This window comes from Neolamprologus brichardi, chromosome 3, assembly GCF_056152115.1.
Source record: "Neolamprologus brichardi isolate AB-2024 chromosome 3, ASM5615211v1, whole genome shotgun sequence".
Classification (NCBI taxonomy): Eukaryota; Metazoa; Chordata; class Actinopteri; order Cichliformes; family Cichlidae; genus Neolamprologus; species Neolamprologus brichardi.
In genome coordinates, this window is record NC_142106.1 from 29108407 (window position 1) to 29121649 (window position 13243).

Consider the following 13243-nt stretch of genomic DNA (forward strand, 5'->3'; position numbering starts at 1 on the left):
CATCAAAGCTACTTGTTCAGATTTAAGATGTTAGCATAGTTTGGGTCACACTGGCTTCACATTTGACTTTAGAACAATTTAGTGTACAGAAAAGATGATGGTTGAGTGAAACAGTGTAAGGTCCTCAGGGCTTGTGATGGCAAGTCTAAATGAAAACCCCTTCACCACTGCAGTTCACAGTTGATATGAGTTGTTTACTTTGAGTTTGAGTTTTGCCAAATGCAGTGTTGTGCTTTACGGTCAAACATCTCCACTTTGGTTTACTTCCAGTAATCTTGTTTTTTCAGATTCAATTTTGGAAACTTAATCTGTTACCATTCTCTCTCATTTTTTTAAATCTTTGTTTGTTTGTTTGTTTGTTTGTTATAAAGAACAGACTCTCTCATATCCACCCATCTGAACAAACGTTATTTGTTTTGTGTTTTTCTAACTACTCAGGTAGCAGAAACCCAAGAAAGAAGAGGAGAAAGTATAGGAACTATCATGGAAGAACAGGTCCCTGGATGGCATGTACCATCGGCAGATAGAAGAAGTAGCTCATACAGACGTGGACAAAATTGTTGGTACCCTTCGGCCAATGAAAATAGAAATAACTTTAATCTGACAAAATTAATAATTAATAATGACAAATAATGACTTCATGAACTTCTTCAAATATAAAATTTTAACCGTTAGAGAAGAAATTACTCCCACTGGCACGTCTTCCGTGGAGGAAGCAGAGTCTGGGTACAAGAGGGATGAGTCGCCTATCTCCAGGGGTGAGGTCACTGAAGCGTAGGGATGGGTATAGAAAACCGGTTCTTGTTGAGAACTGTTTCAATTCCTTGGAATTGTTTGCCATTTTTGCAAACGATTCCCTTATCGATTCCAGTCGCCCCGAATGACGTCACCACGTTGCGGAGCGTCATTTACCTGGCAGGAAACATGGCGGCTCAAATGCTCAAAAGTTTGATTATACTTTACGAGAACGGATGACAACAGGGCAACTTGCAATACAAAGTGGATATTTCATTTAAGGGAGAAAACACTCCAAATATGCAAAAGCATTTGCTCACAAAACACGCGATAACCTTAAATGAACGTTGTGTTTTTAATTCCGCTCCGGACTCGTGAATCTCAACCCAGCAGCAGCAATAAAGTTTGCACGTCCTAATAAATAATCAACTAACAGTGCATATTATGTTAGGCGATCTGCCTTATTACAAAACCTGCCATTACTGTGCATTTAGGTGACCATGATGAGAGAGACAGACAGAGTCTGGTTGGCTCAGATGCTGGCAGTTCTCGCTGCAGTCTACCGGTAGCGTCTCCTTTCAGGCCAGGATAGACGAATGTCACCGAGCAGTGACTAAGTTTGTGGTCAAAGGCTTGCACCCATTTGCACAGCAGATGCCCCCAATTTTCGGTAAGTGAATGTGTTTAATTGTAGGCAGGGACATTACTGGATATTCTTGTGTAATTGCTACAGAATAATTTATGTTATACTTTGTTATTGCTACAGAAGAATATTTATTTTATTATTTTACATTTACAATTTTTTTTCTTGGGGACCCTGTGACACCCCATTGAAGAGCCGTAGGCTGTGGATCTCTTAAGATCTCACTGTTGGGTTAGTAAGGCCATGTTACTCCTAAATTTCTATCTTGTTCAAAGAGACGATATAAAACAAGGTTCTAAGCTAATCGACCTTAGTGTTCTCCTTTTTTTAAAAAGAATCGATAAGAGAGTTGATAAAGAATTGAATCGTTAAACAGAATCGAAAATGGAATCGGAATTGTGAAAATCTTATCAATACCCATCCCTACTGAGGCGGGTAAACAACTGCTTGGTGGCAGGGTCCCTGCAGTGGATGAGGTCCGTCCTGAGTTCCTGAAGGCTCTGGATCTTTTAGGGCTGTCTTGGTTGGCATGCCTCTGCAATGTTGCATGGATATCAGGGGCTCTACCTCTGGATTGGCAGGGTACTAGGGTACGAAAGATGGCGATAAATGAAATGAAAATATGGCCTCCAGTAACACTGTGAGGAACCTTGGAGTCATTTTTGACCAGGATATGTCCTTCAACGCACATATTAAACAAATATGTAAGACTGCGTTCTTCCATTTGCGCAACATCTCTAAAATTAGAAATATCCTGTCTCAGAGTGACGCTGAAAAACTAGTTCATGCATTTATTACTTCCAGGCTGGACTACTGCAATTCATTATTATCAGGATGTCCAAAAAACTCACTGAAAAGCCTTCAGTTAATCCAAAATGCTGCAGCAAGAGTACTGACAGGGACTAGAAAGAGAGAGCATATTTCTCCTGTTTTGGCTTCCCTTCATTGGCTTCCTGTTAAATCCAGAATTGAATTCAAAATCCTGCTCCTCACATACAAGGTCTTAAATAATCAGGCCCCATCTTATCTTAATGACCTTGTAGTACCATATTACCCTATTAGAGCACTTCGCTCCCACTCTGCAGGCCTACTTGTTGTTCCTAGAGTATTTAAAAGTAGAATGGGAGGGAGAGCCTTCAGTTTTCAGGCCCCTCTTCTGTGGAACCAGCTTCCAGTTTGGATTCGGGAGACAGACACTATCTCTACTTTTAAGATTAGGCTTAAAACTTTCCTTTTTGCTAAAGCATATAGTTAGGGCTGGACCAGGTGACCCTGAATCCTCCCTTAGTTATGCTGCAATAGATGTAGGCTGCCGGGGGATTCCCATGATGCATTGAGTTTTTCCTTTCCAGTCACCTTTCTCACTCACTATGTATTAACAGACCTCTCTGTATTGAATCGTATCTGTTATTAATCTCTGTCTCTCTTCCACAGCATGTCTTTTATCCTGTCTTCCTTCTCTCACCCCAACCGGTCGCAGCAGATGGCCGCCCCTCCCTGAGCCTGGTTCTGCCGGAGGTTTCTTCCTGTTAAAAGGGAGTTTTTCCTTCCCACTGTCGCCAAAGTGCTTGCTCATAGGGGGTCATATGATTGTTGGGCTTTTCTCTGTATCTATGAAGCGCCTTGAGGCGACATTTGTTGTGATTTGGCGCTATATAAATAAAATTGAATTGAATTGAATTGAATTGAAAAGAAATTAAAAGATTTCAAACTTTTTTCAAGCTGCTAATAAAATGACATGTGTCCAATTAAAAATAACAGAGAAAAAAGAATCCTGAGACATACGTGTGAATTTTAATAGTAAATATCAAAACTAAAGTTGTCAAGCCCATTAAGTCACGGCAGCTCAACTTTCAACTGTATAAAATGTAACAGTTGATCTGTCTTAGCATTTTTACCATTCTTACCATTTTTAGACATTTTACAAATATATCATTGCATAAACAAAATAACAGTGTCAAACCTTAAAAAAAAATTCACATGTACAGTGCACCATCTCCTTTAAGGAGTAAATGTTGAATTGAAAATAGAGGTAAGTAGGAATCTGAAAATCCTACATAGTTCCTCACAGTTTTTCCTCTTGTGTGACAGTTCAGAGCTGGGCAAGGCTCATTTATGTGGTATACAGTTCCTCTTTTAAGAATCACCTCAAAAATATGTCAGTGTATCATGCTTCCAGGTGCATCCTGTTCCAGGAATCCGATGTCAAGTTGTATCCTTTGTTATAGTCTCATTTCAGAAGTAAGGAACCAGCTGTTAGTAAGTTATTAAAACCTTTCCAATTTTCTCCTAAAAAATGTGCTTTCACCCTTGATGGAGGAAGAATTTATAATTTTAATATTTCAAGGGCACAGCACCATATCAGGCCTATTGCCTCATGTCGTCTACTTACCATTCTGCACTGGTTTGATATTAGAACTTGAGTTAGTGGTAGAATCTGGGTCTCTGTCTTTTAGCATTACAGCATCTGCATCTTTGTCTCTATCATGACTATTCTGGCTGTTTTGTCTACTCTTCCTTGTAACTGAATCCAACCCAGTGCCCTCAAACAAGCGAGCCATGAACGCAAGTCCTTCTCGTCGGATGTAAGACTTTCCTGCGAAAAAGTACAGCACGGGGTTGGCGCAGCTGCTCATGAAGGCTATGGCAGAGGTGACAGCACGACTCCTGGTCCATATTTTATGCAGTCTGTGAGGGAAGAGAGGTGAGCACAATACAAACATAAACATGATGGGAAAAATAATTCATTCATTAATTAATCAAATATAAAATAACTTGGTTTTGCCTACAGCTGATTAATGCAGGCAGAGATTTTTCTAGAAGGGAAGAAATTTGGGGGAATTCTTTATCATGTGCATTTCTTTTGGGACACAGATGAAAGATTGACCTTAAAGGTAGTGACCTTGGATTATTAAAAAAGCTGAAAGTTGACAGTAATAACTAACTGATATAAGCATGCACTGAAAAGAGACTTTAAAATTCAAATAACTGATTCTTGGATGCTGTAATTTACTGATCTGCCAAAAATGTGTTTTCTGCATTGAAAGTCAGCATATAGTCAGTAATTATTTGTGTGACTAACTGCAATGGGAACCCATAAATAAATACATATATATCTATATAGATATATATCTATACTGAACATTTTTATCCTTTTTTGTAAAAGCACATTTGAAAATGAGAAGTATTTTTAGCAATAAAATGCATTTTGAGTAAAAAGCTTTCACAAAAAATAAAAGATTTCAGCATTTCGATAAGCTACATGAATTGTTGCAGATTATAGTTGCAGTATTTACAAGGTATTTAAAAGACAGAGACCAGAGGCTGTGATAGTAAAAGCAGAAATGTTGTCTTGACGACCACATCCCTTGAGATAATGATATAAAAAAATAAAAATCCCCAAATGACTCTTAGGCCTCTGTAAAAAAAACAAACATTGATTTTCCTATATCTATAGCGATACTTAAATGCTAATGATGTAAATGAACTTTAGCTTTTAGGTGTCATGAAACTTTAGCAGACAGGAATTAAGTTTTAGTTCCATCACACATATCATTTAGTGCTGCATTGCCAGTTTTCTCATATAAGGTGAAATTTTCCAAACTGTTCAATGAGGAATCTCGTAAAAAGTTCACTATGACTTCAGCACCACCTGACTCACTTCTTCTTAATAGTAAATGTAAATTTGTATCTTAAATTATACTTACATATTTTTTACTTGACTCTCTGGATACACTGCCCATGCAACCTGAGCAAAATGTAAAAATAGGTCAATTATAATTTCGTTAAGAATCATCATAATGATGAATTTTAAAGGCATTATTAGAAGAAGGTATTATGCATAAAATTAAGACTGTGGGACATACTTGCACCAGGTTTATGCAATGGTAGGGCAACCAAAACAGGCAGAAGGTCACCACGATGGCCAGGATGAGATTCTCGCTACGAATGCGACGGCGGAACTTGGTCTGTCGGATCCGACGCAAGATGCATATGTAGCTGACTACAATGACAGTATAGGGAATTAGAAATCCCAATATGATCTCCAGTGTGTATTGTAGGACCACCTGTACAGGGAGAAAACACAAGAGGGATGAACAATAGTGTAGAATGGAGGTGCGAATGTGTATATATGTATGCACAGATTGATAGGTAGATAGAGAGGTAGATTTAAACAGTATTTCTCTATCAGAATTCTTCTCAACTCACATGGCTGCATAAATCATGGAAGGAATCGCAAACATGCTTAGGTCCCTTGTCCCTCACTTCTCTGAAGAGGAGTGCAGGAATGGAGGCGGCAATCACCAGTGCCCACACCGCTGCCAGCACACGGGGTACCGTCTTTTGGGTGGTGATAACACTGACACGTTGTGGCCACAGCACAGCCACCAGCCTGTAGAGGCTCATCATCATAATGAGCTGGATGGAAGCGTACATGTTGGCTAGACACAGGTAGTAGAGGACCTTACACATTACATTCCCAAACACCCAGTTCTGTTTAACGAGGTAGACAATGAAAAACGGAGTTAAAGCCATTAGAAAGCCATCTGCGATAGCTAAGTTAAGGATGAGAAGAGTAGTGACAGATTGCTTTCGAGCTCGTGCCGTGATGCTCCAGATGACGAACAAATTTCCAGGGCAGCCCAGGAGAAAGATGAGGCTGAGGATGAAGGCACCCATAGATGTGGCTACTGGATTATCCACAATGGTTTCATTTCCTCCGGTGGTGTTTATCAAATTTGAACAATCTCTGTGGGCCATCTTTGTTTCCTGTCAAAGAGAATGATTCATTCGGTCACTTTATTCCTCCCTTTTAACAAGAATACAGAAAATAGGGACAGCATCTCAGGGCTGCAACAAGAATATGGCAACAAAAAATAACAAATAATAGTAAAGGTCTTCACCTTCTCCCTCATGTTTTATCTGACTCGAGTGCCAGGCTTAAAAGCCTGAATTTCATGCAGGAAAGTGTGGGAGTGTGGCGCAAGTGCAACAGGTTTTAACTGAGACTCTTAATTCCTCAACAAACGAGACCAGACATGAGTGGAAAGCACCAGTGAGTGTGTTGGTGTCAATATTTAAGCAGAGATTGTACTTTAGTCTTCTGTGCTCCTTCTCTTAGGGTCATTGACGGAAGATGATTTTTGCACAAACAAACCCAAACACAACACAAAAAAAAGAAATATACTGGGAAGCTTCAAAATACATTCAGGAGAAAATAGTATTAAAGCATTAAAATAGTATAAAATAGTATTAAATATGCACTAAAAATAATATGCACTGTATGAGAAGTGTGTGGATACATGTGGATAATCACTTTCTTTTTAATTTTTCTGACAATTAATTAGTTTACAGTCTAAAACTATGTGAAACTGATGCTCATTTTAGAGGACTGTGCTGTGGCGCAGACTACTGGCCAAGTGGTGAATAAATCACAGAGATGATCTCTTTTTAACTAGCTGCAAAATTTATGCATTATTCCAATATATTGTTTATCATTGCCCTGTGAGAGTAACGCAGTCTCGGCATATTCATAGCAATGGCATTGAAATGAACAGTCGCTTGTTGATATAATGTCTTGGTGCTAACACACGTGTGTTCAAATGTGAAGTATATAAGTATTAATAAGCTTTCAGAATTTTACTTAAACCAAGTTTTTTTTTCCATTTGTTAACAGGATAATAACTTCAGTGAATGCATTTTAACACCGTGTTAGTTCATTTGAGCCTAAGTTGCATTGAGTTGGGGTTTGGATCCTTGACTGCTATTTATTTATGCATTTATTTATGCTTTCAGTTATGTGATATTGTGCTCTCTCGTTCATATCTTGTCTATTATTTGTAGTGGTTTCATCAGTATTTCTATGTGTGCCTTTCTATGCCTTCTGTATACCTTGGTCCATTTTTATTTCCTTGTCTGCTACTTCCTCTTAACCTCTTAATATTTCTATCTTCCCTCTGTCCTTTCTTGTGGTGTAAAAATAGTATAATTACCTTGTAATTTCTGCAGTAACTGACCGCAGGGAGTATTGGCCCTGTTGTACTGAGACAGTTTTATTTTGGGGGATTTGTTGAAGTAAACTAAGGTAATAAAATATGTTTATGTATATCTAATATTTACAGCCCTTGAGACATTTATACATTAGCAGAGACACTTTAATGTGTGAATATGCTCTCTGTTTCTTTTGCCCTCTCCAGCAGCCAACTTGAAGAATCAGAGTCCTTTCACATTACTAAAAGTGTTTTTCAAAAAAACGTGTCATTACATGTTCTACATTATCTATCACTCGAGTCAGGCAGTGTCAGTATGTCTCTGCGTATAATCAGGTACGCACACCTACACTTGCTGAACAAACCTGTTTGATATTTCTTAGCAACCTGTCTTGTAATTGGTGTTTAATACAGAGTCATTAAGTGTGCAGTTGGTTTTAATGGGAAGCAGGCTCACACAAGGTTCAGTTGATTTCTGCTTTTTGCAGAAGTAATGTGACCACATGACCGTTGTTCACAAAGAGCTGGTCAAACCTCATGGGCAGTGGCATCCAAGCAGCAGTGGACGCTGACACTGTTTTTTCTTGTTGAGCTGTGCAACAACTACAACTTATACCAACTATAACCAGGTCGTGAATAATTGGCAGATTTTTTTTTCCAGTTTCTGTTACACTTGTTGTTGCAGTGTTTCTATTTTCTTTGGTCTTTGTCATCTTAATCTCTATTTTTATTACCATTTACATACACAGACCTTCCTGTTAAACCACAACACTAATAAAAACATGCCTGACTTAGAGGGTGTGTTTGTGTGCTCTGTGATTCACATGCATACCTATTCCACCCACAGAGAAAGAGTACGCGCGCAGAAATGGTACAACACATGGAACGTAAGTGTCCATAAATTTAGCTGTACCTGACATATTCATACTTACAAAAACCTCTAATATACATAAGAACAGTATTACCCATGGAAACATGTAACATGCCATGCATTCTCAATATATATATATGATTCACTAGGCTGCAGAAAATGAACTATTATTGTAAAGAATCATTAAAAACAACAAACAAATCCCAGATCAAAAAAGACAGAAAAGACTTACCAAGTTAAATGTAAATCCCAACACAGAAAAGAAAACACCATGTGCTTGAAAATGAGTCTGAATGTGTTAAAGATGTTGTAGTTTCTTCCTTTTCTTTTAACCTTTTAGTCCTACCTTTCCCCCACCTACTTTCGTTCTGTTTCTCTCTCTGAGCCCTCTCTCCATTGACTTGTCATGCTTGCTGTAACATGCAGGGAGCAGAGGAAGGTGTGTCCCAATTATACCTCGCCTCTTTCCTCTGTCCTAGCAGTTCATCAACATTCTCAAGCAGATAAACCCAAAAACAAACCAGTAAAAGGATATTTCATTCAAATCACTGTTCATCTCATTTCCACAGTTTTGTGCATATGACATGTTTCTTCACCTTTGCTGTCAAAGCAGCAGTTGTTGTTTTAGAGGCATATCTTGTCAAAACTTTACCAACATTTCAGCTTTACTACAAAGACACACACCTTGCGCCCATATGACTTATCTTGTGGTTTATGGCCATTAATGCAAGATTTTCAGGCCTGTAGGGATTTGTTCCTACTCAGCAGCAACCAGCTGGCTGTTAATGTTGCGCAGTCAACATTAACAGCCAAATTAACATTTTCAACATTTAAGTTTATTCCAATAAGGTTTAATGGGGTTGAAGCCAAGACTATTAAGCTATTCTGACTGAGAGAACTGTGTATTTATGCACAAGAAAGCAAACTCCAAGATTGCTTCCACTGTTATAGCACATTGTTGTTTAAAAAAATATATATATTTCTAGTACTGCACATGTAAATATGTTTGGATCAGTTATGTGATCCACATAGTTAGGTGAAAAAGTTGGTCTGGCTACCCAAAGCCTGAGTAATGGAAGGGACTCTTTCAAGCTGAAGTCTAAATCAAGCTTAAGCTGAACTCATGTCGCAACTAAAAGTTATTCCAAGAAATAATTTATATTGATAACTGAAATCTTAGCAATACTGCACTCAAATAACAGCTTGATTGTATGTTGGAACAGTGGGTTTCATCTGGTGTGCCAGATGAAACAGCACGATTTTCACGTATACAGTAAAGGCTCTACCACCTGGCTGTGGCTGGTAGCAGATCAGCTACTGATCGGAAGGTTGGTGGTTCGATCCTTGGCTTCCCCAGTCTGCATGCCAAATATCCTTGGGCAAGATACTAACCCCAAATTGCCCTCTGATGCATTCATCAGAGTATGAATGTGTGTGAATGTAGTTTAGTTTGCACTTGAGTTTAGAAGTGCTTGTATGAATGGGTGAATGAGGCATGTTGTATAGAGCGCTTTGAGTACTCCGGGAGAGTAGAAAAGTGCTATATAAGAATCAGTCCATTTACCATTATATGACTATTATAAAGTAAGTATTCCTCTATGCTTTATGTTTGTAGAGAATGTGTTTGTCTAGCAGATAGTGAACAACAAAAAATGCAAGTAAAGAAAACAGAGAAAATTAAGGTTGTCCTGAGGGTAATGGAAAGAATGAGGATGAGGAGGGAATACAAAGTGAGGATCCAGCACTACTTAGATAAATACCTAAATAAAAATGAAGAAAATGAAGCACTCTTAAGCTTGATACTTTAAACAAAACTCAAAGTAGGTGTGGAATAACTGTGCAGTATGTTGAGAAATCAGAGTTGAAATGTGAGGACATATCATAGATTATTTTATTAAATATGGTATATTAACAATTTATTCATTGTTAGCACTACACAGTTCCTGGTTTGCTTCAAGTTCAAATGAAAAAAAAAATCCAAAGATGTGTGAGAGATATAGATCAAGGAAGGAAGAAAGGCCCAAAGAAGCCTTTTATTTATAGGGCACAGAGTACTGTGCTACGCCTCAGGCATCGATTACAACATCCTTTAGAAATGAAACATTAAAATACAAAGATAACAGTCTTATTTTCTCTGGTAGAGAAATCACTGACACTTTTCTGTGAAACTCACTGAGCAGTGTTTCTGCAGAAACCTCTACAGAAACCCAGATGTGCACGGTGAAAACTGGGCATGTTGCCATCGTTTTAAAGGGCAAATGCATAACGTTAAAAATGACTGGGATTAGAGCGTGAACCTGTGCTTAAAAAATGGTGTAGCAGTAATAATTTAAAAAAAAGAAGAAAAACTTTCACAGTGTTGGAGATTAAGGCAGAAGTTGATCATTCCAAGAAATCACATGCAGGTATGAAGACCCAACACCAAATTTTAACAATGTCCAAAATAGGAGTAGTAGCTTCTGCTTGAAAATAATGATGCAATCTTTATATGCAGTGTGTCTCTTCATTTATTTTATTTTGTTAATTCCAGTTATTTAAAATGGCAAAGTTTCCAAATTAGAGTTACTGTAAGGATTTAGGGCCTGTAATAACTTGCACGTTTTTTTGTTTTGCTTTTTTTTTTTCCAGTGATGACAATCCTTTGGCTCTTATTCAACTGCCAGCACAATTTCCATATGGAAAATAAATAACATACCTGGATTCAATTTATGTTCAATGAGGTGGGATCTGTCTGCAAAAAGAGACTGAAATCTGTGTGTCTAATGTACAGCCTAAGACAGTTTTTTTTAAAAAGAAATAGGTTTTCCCATCTAGCATGTGTCCCTTGATTTCTCATGGAGCATTGTGCTAAATATTTGTAGTATTTTGCTTTGGACTTTGTGGATTAGAACCATTGGGTCAGAGATGTGATAGAAACACAGAGTGCCTGCTTTATAATCCAGGAAGACTCCAATCTTGCAGAGACCAGAGGCGGGCACTTTGGTTTCTACATTATTGTGACAGAATAAAAAGGCGTCTGCTGTGCAGTCTAAACTCCAGGACTTGTCATTTTTGCCAAACTGTGACTCATCAGATGTCCGGCTGATGTTTTTATAAGCCACTGCTGAGTGCGAGCATGTCCCTCTACCTCCCAGTAACACCAGTCTGCCAAACCCTCTCTGCACAGCACCTGGGGAAATTTAGTGAACCTGTATAGATGAGCTGAAGCGTGACCGCATATCAGGTGGAGATAACGATAGTTTGAGGTCCCATCCAGTGTGAGGGGATGGAAATCTGCTAAAAAAAATGCAGTGAGTATGATCAATATTACCACTGTTTTCAACTATAAATGAGTTCTATATGAAGAATATGAGGGGCAGATGTCAAGAGATTTATTCTAAAGACACTTCTTCAGCTAAGAATCTAAAGGTAGAAACACACAGACGCTGCAGTTTTTACTTGCAAGGGCGATCACAGAATGCTCACACCAGAGTGGGGGCCCTGTGATGTGCGCTTTATTTCCTGCACTTGCCTTTATTTATATACAAAAGTAATACAACAGTGGATACGTCTATTCATTAACAGAGGAATGTTAGTATGTAGGGAGTGAAGATAAAAGTGGTTCAGGTGTATGTGTGTGTGTGTGTGTTATTCTGAAGGACGTTGCCCCTCTTCTTGAAGATAAGAGCATCCAGCTCCCCTCTTCCTGGCAGCAGTGAAATGATAACAGCTTGCTCAGCTATTATCACTGTGAGAAAGAATTTATAAAGCAAGTCTTGATTCCAACAACAGTCATAAAAGGGTCATCATGCAGTATTCTATAATATGCAAACTTATATCACTAAAAGATTATACTGACTACTAAGTACAATTTTCTATTGACAGCAGATGTTGTCCAAGATAAGGACAAAGTTCACAGGTTAGAGTTAAATGTCAAACATATATATTCCACCTCTCTAATATTCTTGATATTTATAATTTAATAGTTTGTATATATTAGTGCTATTTCTTAAATTTGTAAACTTTGTAATATATTGTGATATTTAATTAGTTGTTCATTTAATTAGTTTAATAGTTTAGTTCCATTACTGTCTTGGAGCATCTGTAACCCACTTAAAATCCTTAGAGATTATTAAAGTTTTCTTATCGTGATTCTGATTTAAAATGTTTCAAGTGAGCTGCTGGGGGCCGGAGGTAATGAGGCTGTGAGGAAACAAACAGTAATAAGGACTTATTTTTAAACATCACTGGTTATGTCCTTTCCTAGGCTTTAATCAGCTGCTTCATCGAGCTGTGTTTTCTTTGCTAAAAGAAGATGAGCTCATTGATGACTTTGTCCCAGTCAGCAAAGTTAATGAAATCTAAGAACAAATGTGCTGGCTCAAATCTGTTCAACTTTTTTTTCTGTTTGTAGTAAAAAACCACAACCTGGCCTGATCTTTCAATCTCAACAGGCCAAAAAAGTGGGACTTTCATTTGGTAATCAAATCAAAGCTGTAAATAATGAGTTTAAATGAACTGAACTTCCATTTTTTCTAACAATGATTTTCATTTCTTTGAAACAGATGGGCATCTATATTGAAGTTTTCCAGTCTTACCCCTAAAAATGCTTTAAGCTACCTCACATCCCTGGAGAGATTAGAATCGCCAGAGCATGGAGGCTCAACATGGAAAGGACAGCTGTATTCACCCTTCTCCTCCTCTCCATCCCAGCAATGATTCAATCCAGCTTTTACAATAACTGTGTCCGCAATAAATGGCGATGGGTTCTTTCAGAAGATCCAAACACACTGAACAGGAAAACTGAATGTAGTCCAGGTAGTGCTGTCAGCGTTAATCGCTTTAAAATGACGTTAGCGCCATAACTCCATCAGCGAGTTAATGCGGTTATGGCGTTAACGTCATTTTAAAGATATTAACGCTGACAGCACTAAGTCCAGGTCAACTCCATGAGGCTCATCTTGCTAATGTTGCTGCTTGCTCGCCATTTTAGTTATGGTATTATTAATTAACAGAACTGGACTG

The 13243-nt window shown here is 38.2% G+C and overlaps 1 protein-coding gene across 1 annotated transcript; it reads right to left on the reverse strand.

Moving 5' to 3' along the window:
- Positions 1-3171: 3171 nt before the first annotated feature.
- Positions 3172-8604, reverse strand: ltb4r2a (leukotriene B4 receptor 2a). Its single transcript, XM_087839295.1, has 5 exons — positions 8472-8604; positions 5588-6148; positions 5245-5445; positions 5086-5126; positions 3172-4066 (listed from the first exon to the last, which is right to left on the reverse strand). Exons 2-5 carry the CDS (start codon positions 6137-6139, stop codon positions 3763-3765), a joined length of 1098 nt encoding a protein of 365 aa, XP_087695421.1. The 5' UTR covers positions 6140-6148; positions 8472-8604; the 3' UTR covers positions 3172-3762.
- Positions 8605-13243: the final 4639 nt, after the last annotated feature.

Coding starts and splice junctions, on each gene's coding strand:
- ltb4r2a (XM_087839295.1), bottom strand. CDS start 6,139: ATGGCCCACAGAGATTGTTCAAATTTGATAAACACCACCGGAGGAAAT. Junction 5,446..5,587: donor TCCATGATTTATGCAGCCAT/GTGAGTTGAGAA, acceptor CTCCCTGTACAG/GTGGTCCTACAATACACACT. Junction 4,067..5,085: donor GAGAGTCAAGTAAAAAATAT/GTAAGTATAATT, acceptor CTTCCCTCACAG/ACTGCATAAAATATGGACCA.